The sequence below is a fragment of the Euprymna scolopes genome, chromosome 6, assembly GCF_053919585.1.
Source record: "Euprymna scolopes isolate OS-2025 chromosome 6, ASM5391958v1, whole genome shotgun sequence".
Taxonomy (NCBI): Eukaryota; Metazoa; Mollusca; class Cephalopoda; order Sepiida; family Sepiolidae; genus Euprymna; species Euprymna scolopes.
Genome location: NC_136487.1, coordinates 115,212,142 through 115,233,846, shown reverse-complemented (window position 1 = coordinate 115,233,846; position 21,705 = coordinate 115,212,142). Strand labels below are relative to the sequence as shown.

Below are 21,705 nucleotides of genomic sequence, written 5' to 3'. Positions count from 1 at the left end.
TGAGTGTTCCGCCCGAGCAAAGAAAGAACAATATGCGTTTGTTTACATTTTATGGTAGTTGCGTGTGTGGCAAGGAAAGTTAAAATGCCAATAATTCTCACACCTTTTGTTAGAGTTAACCGTAACAAAATTTAAAACGTTCTAGTATTTAACTATACCATAGGCGATCAGAATGAGAAAAGAAAGTGTAATCCTAACAAAATAGTTCATGTGTAAAGGGAAAAAATAAGCAAACATTAATCATTAAACCGCGACCAATATAATATCGGTCAACAACTACTCGTATGTTGTTAACATTTGACGGCAGCAACCACAAATAAATAAAGAAAGAAAGAACAATGTAGAAGATACATGTTGTATATAGTAGTAAAGGTATGTTTGTGTATGTTGTAGTCTTAGCAGAAAATCTAAACAGTCATTAGTTACGTAAAAAGGGGGTGGATGATTCGTTCGCTGATGTTACATGTTGAAAATTGTGTCTATTAACTGAACATGACACCATGCAGAGAATTATTTGCTCTAGCAATGCCATATTGTAATGTTCTGAAGTGTGCGTCTAGAATGATCTAATTCTGGAATAAGAGAATTAGCAGGAAACCAATCAGAGGCAGCAGACTTTCCCGAGGGAGACTTTATTATTGTTTGATTCTACTATGGGAAAGATAATGGTATATCTGTGTATGTATGAGCCAGTTATGACCGGTGTAAACGTAAAATCTGTGGAACGTGTAAACTTCTTCCTGGTGTCGAGTGGTGGTAGTGGTGGGTCTAAATATTTAGAAGGAAAAATAGGTACCCCTTCCTCTAACGATGTTGCGATTGTGATGGTGTTTCTCCTAGGATGTAATGTAGTATTTTATTATCATGATTGAATGTGTCTGCAAAGGTGTTCGAAAGCTACATAAAATAGTAGCTAGATAGTGGCCTAGCTGTATTGTCTTTTTTATGTGGCATCTGTTGTTTGCAAACCTACAATACTTTTGTCCAGAGGGGAATTCCTGCAGCTACTTTAATAATATAGAGATAAATTAAATACTTATCTGAAATTAGATCTGTCATCGGCACATATACTTGGTGAACCAAGTGCAAGAAATATCCAAACAATTGCACTTAAAGGTATGGTCAGAATCCTAAAAAGATCTCTCAGTTGGAATATCTGAGTTAGTGGGAGAATGTTTGGCATCCGGTAGGATGCTCCATTCCCAGCTTGAACAAACTATGCAGGATAGTGAAAAATCTTTTAATAATTTCGGAAAAATCCGCCCCTCGCAAATAATATAAAAGTGAAGCTGTCTCGTGGAATGAATGATATAGTGGAATATATATACATATATATATATATTTTTAAAGCTTGTTTTTGAAATGTCGTTACTTTTTCGTTTAACGGGTTTAGTTGTTATTTTAAAACCATTTACCGTTAATTTTGAGTTAAGTTCAATGTGTCTATTTAATAGGGACAGAGCATATATAGTGCAAAATTTTGTTGAAAATTCAAAGACTCACATTTTCTTTTTTATAACCTTCGTTTATTTCCTGGATTTTTCCATTACAACTGTTTCATTGATGAGTTGGCAATTTTACGATTTATGTTTTCATAAAAATATCCTGTCCCCACCAACTTCTTCAGATGTTTATCCATTAGATTTTTACAACAAATGGTATATTTTTAACATGCTGGACATCGTATTCGGGTAAAAAGATTTCCACAGCCATGCTTCCTCACTTTCTCCATCTTTTGGTGTTTTATATATATATATATATATATATATATAGAGAGAGAGAGAGAGAGAGAGAGAGAAATGAAAAGAAACAAATCGAGTTATGTGTTCATCAACGTTTTGTCTTTATGTTAAGACTTCCTCTGGATGAATGATATTAAGAAAACAAAAACACCAGTACAAATATTTGAAAATTTTCTCGTGAAAATTATGACGCTGTTCCATTTCAGCAACGGAAAAAGACGTTGGAAATTCAAAATGCTGAAATAGAACAGTGTCATACTTTGCACGAGAAAATTTTCAAATATTTGTACTGGTGTTTTTGTTTTCTTGATTTCATTCATCCAGACGAAGTCTTGACATAAAGATGAAACGTTGATGAACACATAACTCGGTTTGTTCCTTTTATTTCTCTATTTCGTTGGAATACTATTTCCATTATTCTCATCTTGGAACGTATATACCACGCACTGGATAAGGCAGGGGAGGCTAGAAAAGTAGCCCTAGACATATCTAAGGCCTATGACAGGATTTGGCATGATGAAAAATCCAGGTTGTCCTCGATGGTCATACATCAAAACAACATGATATAAATGCGGGTGTGCAGCTGGGGGTCAATCCTTGGACCTTTATTATTCCTGATAATCATAAATGACCCTTTGATAGAATTGTCTCTGAGATGGGTATATTCGCTGACGGCACCACGCTATAGAACAGACTCAAGGGGAATATGAATGAATACATGCCTTAGGAAATGGCTAAAAATCTGTAGTGGAATGGGGACATAAATCGTTCAATGCTGTCAAGATTAAGCTTATTTTCTTTATTAATTACAAGAAACCTTCTCCACCTCTGATTGCTATGGCTAATGAAACACAGCTTGAAAGTACTTCCTTTAAGCTCTTAGGCTTAACATTCACAGGCAACATGAATTGGAACAAATACATTGAGGTAATTGCCAAGGCTGCTGCAAGGAAGATGGGCTTTCTCTTCCGTGCTAAAAGGCTACTCACATCTGAGAGTATCCGGTATCTCTACAAGGGTAAGGTTTGCCCATGCATGGAGTATTGTTGCCACATCTGGGCTGGTGCATCTGCCATTAGTCTCTCACTCCTGGATAGGGTTCAAAAAAGAGTCACCAACATAATAGGTCCTGCACTATCAACTCAACTCCAACCTCTGTCCCATTGCTGATCTAAGGAAAGTGGGTTCTCTCTACTGTGCTAGAAAATTACTCGCACCTGAGAGTATCCTGTATCTTTATAAAGCAACTATTCACCCATGCATGAAGTATTGTTGCATCTGCCACTAATCTCTCACTTCTAGACAGAGTTCAGAGAAGAGTCACGAACCTAATAGGTCCCATACTATCAACCAAACTCTAACCTCTGTCCCATCATCAAAATATCCGGGCGCCTGTTTTACAAGTATTTTAATGGAAAGTGCTCTGACAAACTCAAAGCACTAGTTTCCCTTTGACATAAATACCCTCGACTAACCTAACAAGCAGCAAAATCGCACCCCTTACACTGTAGAGAGCTCTAGATGCCATAAAGCCTTTTACTTAAATAGCTTCTTCTTTCATACTGCTAGACTTTGGAATTCCTTCCTGGGTGCTTGACTGTACTGATATGCAGAAGTTCAAGTGTAATGTCAAAAGACATCTAGCTGCCTAACTTCCTACATAGTATCCCTGCAAATCTAGTCCCAAGTAGTAGCCCCTTATGACTTAGTGGTCCTTGTTTGGGGCTGAAAAAAGAGTAAATATATGTATTCCACTATATCATTCATTCCACTATATATATATATATATGTTATATGAAAACCCTACATACCCTCTATGTGCCTCCACCTCTAAAATATGTTGTCAGATATATTTTTTTTTTTAAAGAGATTTCCTTTTTTTATATATATTCCTGGGTGCTTGACTGCAGAAGTTCAAGTGTAATGTCAAAAGACATCTAGCTGCCTAACTCCCTACATAGTATCCCTGCAAGTCTAGTCCCAAGTAGTAGCTCCTTATGACTTAGTGGTCCTTGTTTGGGGCTGAAAAAAGAGTAAATATATGTATTCCACTATATCATTCATTCCACTATATATATATATATGTTATATGAAATCTCTACATACCCTCTATGTGCCTCCACCTCTAAAATATGTAGTCAGATATTTTTTTTTTTTTTTAGAGAGATTTTCTTTGTTTTATATATAGGAAATGAAACGGATCCATGAAAATGACAGGAAAAAGAAAATGGTGACCAATTTTAGTGAGGTAAGTTACTATTCTGAAGTGGTGTCGGAATGGTGGGACATGCAAATGAAGAAATAAATTGGATGAAAACGATCAACATGGCAACAATTGAAATTATTTAAGTATTTTAAAATTGAAAGAATTCCTATGAACAAGGAAGATTTAATTGCCTAGCTGATTGCTGGTAGCAACCTCAATTTTTTCCCTGATTGTTCTGATCTATGCAGAGGAAGATAACACTATCTCAATCTCTTTTACTAAGAGTAGATCTTGTGTTTTTCTTTCTCATCAAATCTTTCTTGGAGTTTATATATTTTTACATCCATTACTCTTTCTGCTTTTTGTAAAATCAGTTCTTTCTATCGCTTTGAACACTTTCTCACACCTGAGGTTATTCTCTAGCTCTACAAATCTACTATCAGGCCATGTATGGAATATTATCATATTTGGCTGGTGAATTTTTGTGAAGATTCTTGATAAGGTGCAGAAACGTATAGTAGAACCCCGGTATATGGCATTAAAAATTAGTAACAAAATACAGTAGATATATATATATATGTATGTATGTATAGTATGCATATACATATGTATATGTATACAGATACGTATGTATAGTATACAGATACATATGTATATAATCAAATACCATAACCAGGGACTGAAAAAAAACATTGTATTCCACATTGTAACCTGAAAAAACATATCCTAGGGCCACCGTATCCCGGGGGTTCTACTGTATCTGTAATTTGATTGACTTCACCGTTTCTTCTTCCTCACAGATGTAATGTTGCTAGTCTCAGTTTTTTTTAAAACATGTGTTCATCAGATTTACTCTCTGCTTCCTTTGTTCCAGCTTGTTTGACTCAGTCTAGTGGTTTTCACCAATATACTGTTTTTGTACCTCATTATAATATCTTCTTTCCAAGAATTGCAGGTTTGTGGAATCCTCTTCTTGCTGACTGTTTTTTTCCTACCTTTTTACGACTAAAGTTAATAGGCATCTCTTTTCTTTGCGATAATCATCTTTCGTTATTTTAGCTCCTTATATTTAGTAGCTACATGCTTTTTCTGGAGTGATTTCTATTGGAAAAATTGTTTTATCTCGTATGAAATCAAACATGGCAGCTAAAAGAAATATTCAGCAAAAATGTCTAATTTCATAAGCAACATTAAACACCTCTGAACATGTAAAGTTATCAAAGCAAACGTGTGCAAAAGAGTGATTTAAAAAAAAAAAAAAACGAATGAAAACGCATCATGAAAAACATTACTTTCTTGAATTTTTCATGACATTTGAAGCCAATATCAAGCGGCTTTATTTTTTGCATGGAATGGAACCAAATTTTTAACCACTTAGCCACTGTCAGCTCCTTATTGTTGTTGAGCACCATTCATTCATTTCATATTAATCAGATGATTATTGTTGGCATTAATTTCCTTGATATCTTCTTGATTAGAGATATTATTCAGCAGTAAGCATCAAGAATAGATTGAAATATTTTTTTTAAGATTTTGTCTTCGTTTTAGTTATTTTATCTCTTGAAGAAAAAGTGAGCTAATTACATCACCCAAGTTTACTTGTACATGCAAGAAATTATTCTTTTTTTTTTTCTTTTTTTAGAACATATTTATTTTAGGGGAGTATGACTTACTCGTTTTTGACTGTTGATTTATTTTTTCCTCACTTTCAATTCTTTTCTATTTCAAGCACATTTTTATACCTGAATATGGCATAGGTCTTCTGATACCTCCCTCCCCCCCAAAAAAAAACCTTGTTAATTCTCCATTGTTTGAAAAAAAAATTTTCTATTTTTTAGAAAAATACAAAATGTTCACTATTTTTTGTTTACATTTTACCCCCCTGATAAAAAAAAAACAAAACAATTTGGAGTCTAGCTAATATTACTTTTAAATAAAAGAACACATTGTTTGATTTTCATGGCATTCAGATCAGAAGTTTTGTTGATATTTTGTTCAGATGAAGAAATACATCCAATATTCTATCATTTTGATCGTTAAGAATAGGAAAATCTACTTTTTCTAAAGGGTATCTTAAACTGCTGTAATTTATTTTATGCATATTGTTATTACTTAAGCATATCACGATGATTAATTTATAACATTTTTATTTCAGATTATTAAAGCATTATTCATATTTTTCAGCAATTGACCTATTTTTTTTTTTTTTTTTTTTTTACATGAGGATAACCACTTATCAAGGCCCATAAGCCACTTGGGGATAAGTGTTATTTTGTGTACAATAATCGATGGGATAATATCATAGTAATAGTTGATATTGGAGATTTGATAAAGCGTCTTACTTAAGGGGGCGATTAATCAGGAATTTGTTTATGTTGGACTTGAAGACGTCCAAGTTGTTAGTCAGGTGGGAAACAGGCAAACGAAAGAGAATTCCACAGGCGTGCACTTCTCAGAAAAAAGCTGACCTGAGAATGACCTTTAGTAAACAGAAAGGGAGTCATCTTCATCAAGTTCTTGCAGTGGGAAATAACTAAATATACTCTTAAAAAAATCATTCATAAAACTCTGCAACAAGAGCAGCTTTTAAGTGTGTGTGTGTGTGTGTGTGATGTCTTTGAGCATTATTATACGTCATTGGCTGAGCTAAGTATTTTGCCAATATGCTTTCAGACATTTTAGGGCGAATCTGGTATGGTTTTGTGCCATATTGAAGTTGAGCCAACAAGACGACAAAAAAGGTGATAAAAAATGAAGGTGTTACCAATTGGCCTGGAGATCTTTTTTTAGAAGTTATTCTTAGCTTTACTAGGCCAAAATCAGCCTATTGGTTCATTGCAAAGAAGAAGAGATAAATAAAATTAACAAATATATACGACCAGAGGAGGAATATATTTGGAGAAAGGTCATTTTAAACGATTGTAACTTATTTTATGTATATTGTTATAACTTATAACCATAATTAATTTATAACTTTTTTCTTTCAGATTATTAAAACGTTCATATTTTTTAGCAATACTCTAATCCATGTTGACCCAAAAATGACCTGCCTTAGTCAACAAAAGGGGGGGGGGGTCATCTTCCATCATGATAATACTTGTTCTCATACAGCACTATGGACCAAAGATCTAGGAGAATTTGGTTGGGAAATTTTTCCCCATCCTGCACATTCTCCTGACCTAGCTATCTCAGTTATTTCGATGATTACATAAGTTAACATCATAAGAGGAGATTGAACATAAGTTTAATTCATATTACACATCAAAACCTAAATAATTTTACCAGTGATACATTTACAAGCTCATTGACAGATGAAATCAAAGAAAAATAAATTGGTTAATCATGGTCAAGGGTGACCTGAAGGCTCCATTTTATTAGCATTTGACATGATACATACTTCTTGTCCATATTCTTACATATTCTCCCGACCTAGCTCCCTCAGATTATCACTTATTTTGATGATTACAAAACCATTTAGATAGATGTAGGTTAACATCACGAAAAATGATTGAACATGAGTTAGATTCATATTTCGCATCAAAACCTAAAATTAAATTATTATTCTGGGAGGCCTCAAAACCTAAAATTAAATTATTATTCTGGGAGGCATTTATAAGCATATTTAACAGATGGAATAAAATTAGAGATAGCAAAAGTTGTTATGGATAAAGATTTTCAAAAACAGTTTTTTATTTTCAAGATGAAACCTTAAAAAAGCATGAACTTTTGTATTGACCTAATAACTTAACATTTTCTGTCATTGGTAGGTAAAGGAAATATCCTTCTAGACTGAATCCATTTTTATTTTTGTGCAAATTGAAAACGCCCCTTTCTTTAAGAAATTGGATTTTTCCCATGTTAAAAAATTGACCTTTTGTCTACTTCTGTCATCATGGGGAGGTAGATAAATAGGAATATAGAATTCTATAAGCACCATTAAACAATTTTGCCCAAACTAAAACTGTTTCGGAATGTATTATTTTGAAATTCGAAAGTTTAGATTCTGATTACAAGTAAATTTGTTTTGTTTTTGTTTAGATAAATTCTGTTAAAGAATGAATGTTAAACATTTTTCTATAAATATTTTTTTTTTCAGAAAAATCACCAAAAATCTCCATATGAAAATAACATACCATCTGCTTTAAAATGTGAAACTAAAACGAAAGGAAAAAAAACGATTGCAGTATTTTCTTCTGGTCTAACTTGCATTAATATCACGGTAAGTTTTTTTTTTTTTTTTTGCACATTACATTAACATGTGCGATGTTTTATGCTTGGTAGGATACATAGATGCAGGCGGAAAATATTTAACTAAAAGAAAAGACCACTAATATATGATATTAAAGCTACACAGAATTCTTGTATCTAAACGCAGATGATTACATCAGACTTAATTAGTGATTAAATTCCTTTCTTATAATTGACTACCCTTTAGTTTTATGGAATTTTAATGGTGATTAATAAAAGACTAAATAATATTAGCATGCAGAGTCGGTCATAAAAGACATCAATAATAGAGTCTGTCATAAAAGACATCAATAATAGAGTCTGTCATAAAAGACATCAATAATAGAGTCGGTCATAAAAGACCACAATAATAGAGTCGGTCATAAAAGACATCAATAATAGAGTCGGTCATAAAAGACATCAATAATAGAGTCTGTCATAAAAGACCACAATAATAGAGTCGGTCATAAAAGACATCAATAATAGAGTCGGTCATAAAAGACATCAATAATAGAGTCTGTCATAAAAGACATCAATAATAGAGTCTGTCATAAAAGACATCAATAATAGAGTCTGTCATAAAAGACATCAATAATAGAGTCTGTCATAAAAGACATCAATAATAGAGTCGGTCATAAAAGACATCAATAATAGAGTCTGTCATAAAAGACATCAATAATAGAGTCTGTCATAAAAGACATCAATAATAGAGTCTGTCATAAAAGACATCAATAATAGAGTCGGTCATAAAAGACATCAATAATAGAGTCGGTCATAAAAGACATCAATAATAGAGTCTGTCATAAAAGACATCAATAATAGAGTCTGTCATAAAAGACATCAATAATAGAGTCTGTCATAAAAGACATCAATAATAGAGTCTGTCATAAAAGACATCAATAATAGAGTCTGTCATAAAAGACATCAATAATAGAGTCTGTCATAAAAGACATCAATAATAGAGTCTGTCATAAAAGACATCAATAATAGAGTCTGTCATAAAAGACATCAATAATAGAGTCTGTCATAAAAGACATCAATAATAGAGTCTGTCATAAAAGACATCAATAATAGAGTCTGTCATAAAAGACATCAATAATAGAGTCTGTCATAAAAGACATCAATAATAGAGTCTGTCATAAAAGACATCAATAATAGAGTCTGTCATAAAAGACATCAATAATAGAGTCGGTCATAAAAGACATCAATAATAGAGTCGGTCATAAAAGACATCAATAATAGAGTCGGTCATAAAAGACATCAATAATAGAGTCGGTCATAAAAGACATCAATAATAGAGTCGGTCATAAAAGACATCAATAATAGAGTCGGTCATAAAAGACATCAATAATAGAGTCGGTCATAAAAGACATCAATAATAGAGTCGGTCATAAAAGACATCAATAATAGAGTCTGTCATAAAAGACATCAATAATAGAGTCGGTCATAAAAGACATCAATAATAGAGTCGGTCATAAAAGACATCAATAATAGAGTCGGTCATAAAAGACATCAATAATAGAGTCTGTCATAAAAGACATCAATAATAGAGTCTGTCATAAAAGACATCAATAATAGAGTCTGTCATAAAAGACATCAATAATAGAGTCTGTCATAAAAGACATCAATAATAGAGTCTGTCATAAAAGACATCAATAATAGAGTCTGTCATAAAAGACATCAATAATAGAGTCTGTCATAAAAGACATCAATAATAGAGTCTGTCATAAAAGACATCAATAATAGAGTCTGTCATAAAAGACATCAATAATAGAGTCTGTCATAAAAGACATCAATAATAGAGTCGGTCATAAAAGACATCAATAATAGAGTCTGTCATAAAAGACTATAAAGAGTCTGTCATAAAAGACTATAAAGAGTCTGTCATAAAAGACTATAAAGAGTCTGTCATAAAAGACTATAAAGAGTCTGTCATAAAAGACTAAATAATATTAGCATGCAAAGTCTGTATAAAAGACATCAAAGAAAAGGAAGAAGAAAAGAAGCAAAAATTCGACTCACTCAGGATTTTTTTCAGTTTTAATAAAAGAACATTTATTCTTGTTATTTCCAAGCCCACCATGGAGCAAGCATGCATTCGTGTCCTGTTGTCTGGATCTCTCTGTCCAAAGGGAACTAACCCACCCTTGTCTCTAGCAACCAGTGTTCTTCTCCGTTATTCCCCTACACTAGAAACCTCTACAGTGACGACATGGGAGCAACAGAATATAAGAGAACATACAATGAAAGGGTTTTACTCATTCTCTTGGTCGACTACCATACAGGGTACGTATGGGGTCTAGGACAGAGTCACCTTACATTTCCCCGTCTGTGATCCATCTCACTGTGGAGAATAATATATATAATTGCTGATTTAATATTATTAGATTGGACTGGGGTTCAGGAGAAATGGATGAAATTATAGGTCATTTTGGTCATCCATAACTATAAAATCTGATTTTTGTAATGGAAATGCTGATCAATAATAATCATAAAACTTTTTTCAAATAATCATAGTTTGCTATGATTGTTATAATTTCTTAATTTATGTTCCAGTAACAAATCACTTAATACGTCCTGGGCCTGACATATACATGGTGCCACTAATAGAAAATACATATTGGTGTTAGAAAATACTAACCTTCAAATGGCATGTGTCAAAATATGAGTCCAATTGGATTATTATTTTACAAATTATTTAAATGAAACTAATGTTGCAAATGTTGAAAACAGTGTAAAAATCTAATTTCGTTAATAAGGAATTGTTTTCTGATGAGGATAAAATACTATTCAAGCAAAGCAATAGTTTGATAACTTATATTGATTTTAAACACAATTGTACAGAAACAAATGATGCTGAATGCTCAAGTGGCCCAAATTTAACAGTTGTTGTGGAAAATATTTTTTAAAAGTTCATAAACGTGTTTCAGTTGATCGTAATTTAAAGTTTCATAAAATAGCAGAGGAGTTGGAAATATATACAAAAACACAGTCTATTCACCATTTTGCGTGGACATTTGTCAAGGAGAAAGGTGTTCAAAGTGAGCACTTCGTTTGCTCATAATTGATCAAAATCCAAATTGCATTGATAATTAAGAGCATTATTTGCCAGTATTTCAATATAACACAAATTGATTTTTGCATCAATATGCAACAATGGATGAAACATGAACCCACCACTTCACTCTGGAGTTAAATCAGCAGTCAGCTGAGTGGGCAGCATCAGGTGAAAGCCATCCAAATTGACAAATGACATAAATATGAGTCGGTCTCCATATTTTGGGATGTGCAAAGTATTTTGTTTCAACAATTACCTTGAGAATAGAGAAACATTAATAGCGAATATCATATCGTATTATCAGTGCATTTTAAGGAGGAATCACTAAAAAATGTCCACAAATGAAGATGAAAAAAATGTTCCTTCACAAAGACAGTCCACAGTGCCATAAGTCGGTCGCAACTGTTATAGTGATCAAAAGTGCACGGAGTATGATAGTGACTGTTATAGTGATCAAAAGCTAAAGGGGAAATAACTCTAATAAGAGTTATTTCCCCTTATGTAGATGAAAAGAAAACATTAGAGAATTCCAGGGAGAATGGACAAGATGGCAGCTGCGCTAACACATGCATATCGTGCTGTAAATATATTTTGTGTTTCAACTGTAATAAATAGTATTTAACCTAAAATGAACTTGTTTACTTTTCATTCAAATATTCCATGATTCCAACAACCCATTTCTCCAGACACAACAGCAACAATGACACATCTACATGAATTGCACTCCTAAATGGTTTCACATCCACCCTATCCTCCAAATCTGATCCCTACTGGCTGTGCGTAGACCTCAAAAGATTGCTCTAAGGAAAGAGATTTGGCTCAAATAAAGAAGATATCAGAAACTGAAGCATATTTTGTGGTTGAAGACAAACTGTCTTGCATAAAAGACATCAAATTGGTAAAGATTTGTTGGAGTCAGCATATCACCCTAGAAGGAGACGATGTTGATAAAGTTGAATTTTGTCTAAAAGTTATTATTTTATTGATTAGGATTAAGTGATGTATTATTTATTTATTATTATTCTTTTTTTTTTTTTCTTTTTCTTCAATGGATATTTTTGTAAAGTTTAATTATTTCTTTGGGTAGGATTCTGTAGATCCTAAAATCGGAAATATATTTACTGACGCTTTACCGCCATGGTTACAAAATGTCGAACCAGTTCAAGCGAGCACGATTGGTCCAACATTTGAAGATTTTGACAAACACTGTAAGTAAAATATTTTAATTTTTCTTTCTCTAAAATTGTTTCAAAATACCAATTGTGTTGCCTTTAAAAATTTTTCTTTCTCTAAAATTGTTTCAAAATACCAATTGTGTTGCCTTTAAAATTTTTTCTTTCTCTAAAATCGTTTCAAAATACCAATTGTGTTGCCTTTAAAAATTATCAGAAAAATCTGTTGTGCTAAAAATTTTCTCAAATCTTTCATACAAATTTAACCCAGTGATGTTTGAATACCATGTTTGATACACTTACCAAAAGTGTATATATATGTGTGTGTGTGTGTGTGTGTGTGTGTGTATATATATATATATATATATATATATATATATATGCTACTAGTACCATGTAACCCAGTACTACCTGCCTCATGGTCGGGTCACCGGCGACTAAACTGGTTCCCCCACTAGACTTGTTTGGTGAGGAGGGCGGCTAGTCTCCCTGAAGGATTAAAAACAAGACCTTCCAAAGGGCGAATGAACTCTTTTTCTGGGTCAACGGCCAACTAGCACCATGTATATTTGTGTGTGTGTATATGTGTATTGGGGTAGAGAGGGCTCCCGTAAGCCGTGGTGAAGGCAACCTTTCTAGGAGAAGCAAATCTCTGATTTAAAAAACCATAAAGCGGAAGACCAGTACCCGCATTAAGCTGGTCTGCAGTTTAATTTGTTGCTGGCTATCTTGCTCTTGCTTATTGCTGGCTCTCAACATTTTGAACCGAGAGAGAGACTTAGCTGTCGTACAAAGCTAAGACTCTGTAACATCATATTTGTATAGATACTCCCTCAGACATTTGGGCTTATGGATTTTAAATGTCTGAGGGAGTGGCACTCGTCTGACAAGATGTTGCAATCATCATATAATATATATATATATATATATATATATAAATAAATAAATATTACATAGTCGGTAAGGACCAAAAATCCTCGTCAGGTGACATAATAAAGTTTGTGTACCACTGAAAGCGTCTGGTTCTCAAATGAGAGAATTGAATAAATATATTTATTTTAAGAAAAATAAAACGTTAAATTTAAAAGGGAGGGGTGAGGGGTTAAATGACATTTTTAGACTCCATGCATAGAAAGCGAAAGGGGGGGAAAGGATGTCAGGACTAAACAGAATAAAAATGAAATAAAAAAGAGAAATATATGGTTCAGAAATTTCAGAGTTTACAAGTTAAAAAATTGTTTGAAAAAGGTGGATATATAAATACCAATATTTATAGGAAAATCCTGACCAGATGAAAAATCTCAATATTCAAGATAGAGCATCAATATATAAAAGGAAGTTAAAATTTTGCAAATTGCAATTTACAACATTTATTATTCGAAACAAGACATACAAACTAAAGATGATTATTTCTTTATTCCATGGAGTTTCAAAGAATGGCTCTTATCCTTGGAGGAAAAGCACTTAGCAAAATAACTTTTATATATGCCAGTTTTTTTTTTTTATTACATTTTCACTCCAAACTAGGAATATTGCCACTTTGTTGTAGAGGGCTACTATCAGGGACATAGGCATCAGGGGTACTGTATAGGGAGTTGGGCAGCAAGATGTCGGTTCACGTTGCACTTTAACTTCTGCATGTCAGTACAGTTGGGGAAGCAACGACTCTGCAGGGAATTCCAAAGTCTAGCTGTCCTGGGGAAGAAACTACTGGAGTAGAAGGCTCTCTTACATCTAGGGATCTCTACTGTGAAGGGGTGGGATTTAGCTGCTTGTCAGGTTTGTCGGGTTATTTACGTCGAGGGGGCACAAGTGCTTGCAGTTCATCAGAGCATTCACCATTAAAGTACTTGTAGAAAAGGCAGAGGGATGCAATATTTCGTCGATGGGACAGGGGCTGAAGTTTAGATGACAGTTCAGGACCTATTAGATTGGCGACTCTCTTTTGAACCTTGTCTAGGAGCGAGAGACTAGTGGTAGATGCATCAGCTCAAATATGACAACAATACTCCATACATGGACGAATGGTGGCCTTATAGAGGTATAGGATACTTTCGGGCGTTAGTATCTTTCTAGCATGGTAGAGAGAACCTACCTTCTTCGCAGTGGTCCTGGCGATACTCTCGATGTAATTGTTCCAACTCATAAAATTATAAAAGTTTTATATAGACTAGCTATAATTTTTCTGGTTAGCACATTGCTTGTAAGTATCAAAGTATGAAGGGAATAATATTCTAAAGATAATATCGAAATATATAGATCAATAAAGGATATTCAGCTTAAAGTCCACGTATGAAGATGAAAAATAGAAGAGTAACAATATCCAAAAGAATGGAGTTGGAACTTGAATGGTTTCCCTAGATCAAATGGTATCATCAGTAAATCCAATGGTGGTAAGTCCATTTACACGTTTCAGAAAACCAGATCTTATAGCCCTATAATCCTTGCTTAAAAATGTCACTGTGAGTTCAAGTTGCTTATATTTGAAGGAGTTTGAAATCATATGACTCAAAATTTGATGTAGAGCAATTCTTTTCTATATGAAATTTTTTTTTATCTTATTTTAAAAGTTAGTGTGAAGAGTAGTGACAGTTTGAACTGTAAAGAATGGTAAAGTTTACAAAAAGAAATAATGTGTTAATGTTATTTACCATGTAGCCTAGAATATATATTCCATAATTCATTGGTCGATTAGTTTAGCAGTGAATCTTATGCATAGAAATATGTAAACACATCTCACTTTTTGTGGACCTTTTTTTTTTTTAAATATTTTTCAATTATTCCAATCAATTCAAAATATAGCACAATTAAGCATTGCCATACAAATAAGCTACTGGTAGCATTACATGGAAAGTTCTTTTATCCGCACCAAATTGTCCTTGTTTTTTAATTGATAGAAACAGCTGTTCGTCTCTTTGACATGTAAGGAGTTAACTGATTCGATAATGATGTCTCTCATTAGTGATGACAGTCATCACTGCCATGTTTTAATAGCAGAAATAGAATTATCTGCTTTCTTCGACTTTGGTTGGATGACAGCACTACTGCTGTCATCCAACCAAAGACGAAGAAAGCATCTTCCTCTCTTCCTTAGTAGCATCAGTAATAGATAAAAAAAAAAAAAAAAATAATAATAATAATTTCTTCAGCAGCAACATATTGGTCATCAATTTGCAAGATCACTAGGATAGAGCACCTGATATTTCCAATTACATAATAACATAACAGTTCAGGAAAAGTTAAAAAAGACATCTAACATGGTAGTGTACTTTCTTCTATTCACCAGTCAAGAACATAAATGAATGTTATACCACACATTGTTATTGGTATTAAAACTTTGACATGAAATAAGTCTCAAAAAAACTATTAAACAGAGAAACAATTCCTCATGATGGCATTTGCTGACTTTACAAGACAATGATTTGTCCCCACTTGGAATATGGGTCCTTAATGCTCGCCAAAGTTGGCAGGGTGTTTGATTCTCTCGAGCATCTACAGCATCATGCCACCAGATATATATCACTCACATATTCCCCACCATGACCCTGTTCCCTCTGGAGTATATGATCTGCTTGGATCAGATCTGCTGTCTACTCACCGGAATGTGACAGTTACTTCTGTTGCCTACAAATTATTTCATGGTTCTTGCCTCACCACAATACCAGCCTGTTCTGTGGCTGAACAGACCAAACCTGCGACAATATATATTCACATTAGACTCTCTGCGTAATCACACTGGTGTTTGCTCAGAGATGTACCAGCGATCTCCTTTCACATGGTGTGCTGCAGTCCTGAACTTGGTGCCTCAAAATTGTGTGAATGAATATGCATCACTGTTACATTTTCGGAGTTCTATATTCTATATTAGCTAACTATCATGATATTCCTAAGTTTTATGGATTCTCTAATTAGCTTAATAGCCTCTGTCTGTTGCTAACAGATTTTACGAGTTTTATAAGTGTTTATAAACTGGGTTTATGATTTTTGTTTTGGAGGGAGAATTCTTTTTTTTGCAGGACTAACTGGATCTGACAATTACTTTGAACCATCACAACAAGTGGGATGATCATGACTCAATGGTAGTGAACTCGCAAGACCATGTTCATAATCCCAGATAGACAATTGTATAAGGGTAACTATCTGTACACTTTGGGTCAAGATCAAAGTGTAGTATGTGTTTTTCAGATGCTACACTTCAGTTTCTTGTTCTATGTCAGTGGAGGAGAAATCCTTCATGACTGAGACAACTTTCATTTTTGTTTCTTTTCTCCACGTTAAAAAATGACCTTGGTGTCAAACTCTGTCCTGTGGGAAGGCATTGTAAATAGGAACTATCTGTACACTTTGCTTCCAAAATATTAACAAACAAAAAAATTGCTTTGATATTTGTATTTTATTGTATTTAATTTCAGTAAAAGCTCAGCAGAAACAAAAACTTCCCAAGGAAAGAGTTGGTGCTAATTTTGAACATAACTTACCAGTTTCGGATTCCTGGTTACCATCTTTTGGTCAAGTGTGGAATAATCATCGGAGATTACAAACCAAGTAAGTTATTTTTCTTGTAAGAAAAATACAAAATTATTTTCATTTTTTTTAGTTTCTTTTGATGAAAAGATTGTGAGAAATTACATTTATTTAATTCATACTATTTGATATGTAAAAAAGATTTATACATAAATGTTTTGTGTTTGATCATTGGTATCTAACAATGATTTCTATCACTAAGGTCACAACCCTAATTTGGTTTGCAAGGGTATCTCTAAGTGTCGCTATAGGATCTTACAAAAGTATAGATATTAATTTCCCCAAAACCTCTGGTCTTGATGGAAGGGTGACTAAAACTTGCTGCTATGGTTTCAAATAATCTGAAATTCAGCAATGAGAGACTTGATTCCAAATATTTCTCATATATCTCCCATCTTTTGGAAAAAGGGTACAATTATGAAAATCTCCAGTATCAAATAATCCTTATACACCGTTTCAGTTTCAATTGTCGGTCATATACTTCACTTTATTTGTTGGGAATTTGTTACTTACTATTCATACAATATTTTCCAGTTTTAAAATAAAATATTTCAAAGTAAGAGAAATAACGCAATGTATTTATTGCATTAAAAAATGTGACCAACAGACAGAATCTCAAATCTCTATTTATATAAGATTAGCAGAGCGTGAGTGGGGGAATGTGGGGTAGGGGTTTTGCCCAGTCATAAAATATGCTTAAATACATTTTAATTCATGCAGACTTCATATTTATTATTACAGAACCAATTTTCTATTGAATATTATATATATATATATATATATTAGTGATTCCAAAATTTTTCTCAATTCTGATATAATTACCAATTCTATTTTATATTCCCAATTCTGATTTTTTAAAAATCACTAAATATTTATTTATAGAGTTGTTTTTCTTTGGATTATTGTAAAAACCCATGTGATATATTTTCATGAACATAAAAATATACCTATGTATACTTGTGTGGATGATCTATATATTTTAATTTTGTTTGTAGCTTAAAACCAATACATTTTGTATCTTTAGTTGAAGTGATGGAGAATTCAGTTTAAAAACAAAAACAAACCAAATAATAAACAATTACAAGAATCAGTTTCAGCATCAGAAAGTAAGCACAATTTTCTCCAATTCTGATGCCTAAACACATTCGCAGCCAGCTATAGCTCTATTAAATTTATTGTCATTGCGAAGCTATTTTTCTGCAATTTCCAAAAAGTAAAGTCAACAAATATATGAATATAATATGGAATATTTATTAAATTTGTATTTATTTCTAAAGGAATTGTCACTAATTTTTACTAAAGAAATTGTCATTTTTTTTATCAGTTTGTATATTTTTTGTAATAAAAATAACTCAAATCAGCTTTTATTTATAGTGAATCATTCAACTTATATACGTATTCGCTAGAAAAATACATAATACATGGCAGAGGCCAAATACGAGATAACTCGTAAACATGCTATTCAATATGTGTTATTTTGAGATGCCAGTCCAAGTTAAAGATAGTTATCGTACGTGCCAAGCACACATTGACTAATAGAAAAAGAATTTCGTTACTACAAGTTTATTAGTAGCAGGTTAGGCTAAGTAAATGTCAGGGTACAAGAATACTCGTAGTTGGCAATGAATGTGTTCTTCTTGATTCCTGATTCCAAGTAATTGTCCCAACACTAATATATATATATATATATATATATTAGTGTTGATTTCAAGTTTTTAAAAAGATGACTTTGGTTCCATTCGCAAGAATCAAAACCAAAACATTTAGAGCTCTAGCCGCATTCCCTACCATTTAAGCTATTGACAGATATATAAGAAAAATTTAAACCAGTTCAAAGTATGAATAAATTTGCGCATGCACAACAGTAATAGAAATATATCGGCAAGTTAAAGTGCATTTCATCCATCCAAACAAAGATTTTACTCGTTGTAAACCATCCTTATTATATGATTACTATTTCCTGTTAATTTCAGCGTTATACGACTAGTAATCCACACGCGCATCTGTTTTATTGAATTATATAGATTGTTTTTTCTTTCTTTTCATAGGCAAGACTTTCTGAGACGTGTGAAAAGAAAACCAGCCGTGCCAACAAGTACAAAACGATCAGTCACTATAAAACCTTACCAAAGAAAAAGACCCTGAAATAAAGAGTTAACTTAAAGAAATTTTCTCAAGTAGATCTTATTTCTTTTCATTTTTTTTTTACTATCATGAAATATTGTCCATTTTTTTTTCTTGAGATAATTTTTTTACAGTATTAAATGTGATTATTTTTTGGTCGGACAGAAAATCAATAGAGATGCAGCAGTTAAGCTGAGAAAATCTGCATTCTTTTTTATCAAATAGTGAAAGACAGTAGATTGTGCTTTGGAGATATGCATATTCATTGTATACTGGAAAAGAAAAGCCATGGAAACATTGTTAAACCTTAAATGATTTGTGTGCTGTTATCTCCTATATAATAAAATGACTGCAGAAATTCCCCTCTGGACCAAAATATTGTAGGTTTGTAACAACAGATGCCACATATAAAATCCATATATCTATCCTAATAGCCAATATTTTATGTAGCTTTCAAACATCATTATAGACACATTCAGTCGTAATAATAAAATGCTACATTGCATCCAACAAACAACACCATCACAATCACAACATCTTTAGAGGAAGTAGTTCCTATTTTTCTCTCTAAATATTTAGTCCTAACACTGCTAGCAGTTATCACCAGGACCAATTCTTTATTTTCCACAGGCAGAGTGATTACACCAATCGTAACTGACCCATAGATGTATAGACATAACAATCTTTCCGATTTCCGACTCATAAATAATGACGGCTCCCTCGTCAAATTCCATCTATTCTGATTGGCTGATTTCTGAAAATTCTCATAATGAAGAATTTTATTCTTTCATTTATAAATGAACGATTAATAAAATTAAAAATATGGCGTCACTAAGAGACATATTATTTGGCCTGGCGATGTAACAATAAAAAAACACAACTTTAGTTGTCAAAAACATAATAAAAGTAAATAAACAGTGCAAAATGCAACTTCTCTGGAGAAAAATAAATAGGTATGCAGTAAATTTATACATGCATGCATGTGTTTGGTTCAGTGTGCGTTTGAAAACAAAAACAACTTTTGTTGTTAAATACTGTGCAAAAAAAAAAATGTAAATAATACAAACTGCAACTTCTTGTGATAAAATTAAATACATATAGATATTCAGTTACTTTACAGTATGTTTATATTTTTTTGTTGTTGTATTTCTATTTTTGTCCCGTTAGTCTGTCGGAATCATGCATGCATGTGTTTTTATTTTCAAACGCACACTGAACTGAACATATACACACAAACACTTTTGTTATTAAATACTTTGCAAAAAAAACAGAAAAGAAAAAAAAAAGTGGAAATAATCAAAAAGAACAAAAAAACTTACTTTTAAATTTAACTGAAAATATTTTAATTTATTTTATTCTTTATTTTTTTTTTTTTTTGGCAAAATATTTATCAACAAGTTTTTCTTTTTTCTTCAAGAAAAGATGGAAGTTTTACTTTTTTTTATACCGTAAATTGTTAGGTATAAGTACAAGTTTTTTCAAGACTTTTTGTTCAGTCAAGTTTTCATTTTTTAGGCGAGGGGGGGGGGCATAGAAATTTTATATAAATATATATATGGCGATTAAGCTACACTGAATATTCTGCGTTTCATCCACTCTAGGATTCTTCAGGCTTATGCGCAAATTTTGTGGTTGTCTGTCGTTTTTATATATGCACCTTCTATTGAAATTTTAGTTAGCCAATCAGGTTTCTAGTATCCACCGTGTCCTTCCTCTCAGCCAATGAGTATGCACTTCCAGGACAAAGGCCCACTTCAAAATAAATGTCTAACCAAAAGCATAGTTTACCAGGCCACAATATTTGCGAAAGAAAACCCGAATAACAAGAAATATTACGTAGGTATGACGTCCTTAGATTTCAAAACTCGATATTATGACCACAAAAGTACATTCAATAATAAAAAAAACTGTATGAAAACAACGCTAGCAAACAAATACTGGGAACTCAAGGAAAGCGGACATTCGCTGGTAGTCGAATGGAAAATAGTAAGACAAGCAAACACATGTAGAGACCTAGATGACCCATGTAGATTATGCCTTCATGAAAAATTAGCTATCCTGTACGTTAAAGAACCCCAACATCTATTAAACTGTAGGAGAGAAATAGTGAACAACTGTGTTCATGTGATAAAATTTACTCTAGGATAGAGATACAAAATAACTTTAAAACAAAAACAATAGAAAATAAACAAATAAATAAATATGCATATACATAAACTATCACACATATATGTATGTATATGTATATATAAACTAACATTAAAAAAAAAAAAAACCCTAACCTAGATTTAAAAGAGGTCAAGACATCCAGGCTAAATAAAGCACACACAAAGAATCAGGTCAACCAGAGGTCAAATGGGCCTTTGTCTTGTAAGTGCATGTTGATTGGCTGATAGAAAGGGTGCGGTGGATACTAGAAAGCTGATTGGCTAACTAAAATCTCAATAGAAGGTGCATATATAAAAATGACAGGCAATCACAAAATTCGCGCATAAGCCTGAAGAATGTGGATGAAGCGTGGAATATTCAGTGTAGCTTAATCGCCATATATATTTTATAAATTACTAACTAGCTCTACCTACGTATTGAGCACTTTTGAAGTAAATACTTAAAGTTTACGCGCAAATTTATACTTTCGTATATTAATTTTAT

General features: G+C 32.7%; 1 protein-coding gene across 3 annotated transcripts in view; it reads left to right on the top strand.

Moving 5' to 3' along the window:
* Window positions 1-19,097, top strand: part of LOC145277895 (centrosomal AT-AC splicing factor-like) — an 86,479-nt gene extending 67,382 nt beyond the window's left edge. For 2 of the 3 annotated variants that reach the window (XM_080129891.1, XM_080129892.1), the window contains exons 5-9: window positions 3,931-3,990; window positions 8,045-8,167; window positions 12,321-12,441; window positions 16,818-16,950; window positions 18,978-19,097. In XM_080129891.1, the coding sequence (XP_079986017.1) occupies window positions 3,931-3,990; window positions 8,045-8,167; window positions 12,321-12,441; window positions 16,818-16,950; window positions 18,978-19,074 (534 nt within the window). In that variant the 3' untranslated portion in view covers window positions 19,075-19,097. Of the gene's footprint in view, window positions 1-3,930; window positions 3,991-8,044; window positions 8,168-12,320; window positions 12,442-16,421; window positions 16,538-16,817; window positions 16,955-18,977 lie in introns of those variants that run through there. The other variant, XR_013868241.1, reaches the window with a different exon arrangement.
* The last annotated feature ends 2,608 nt before the right edge of the window (window positions 19,098-21,705 follow it).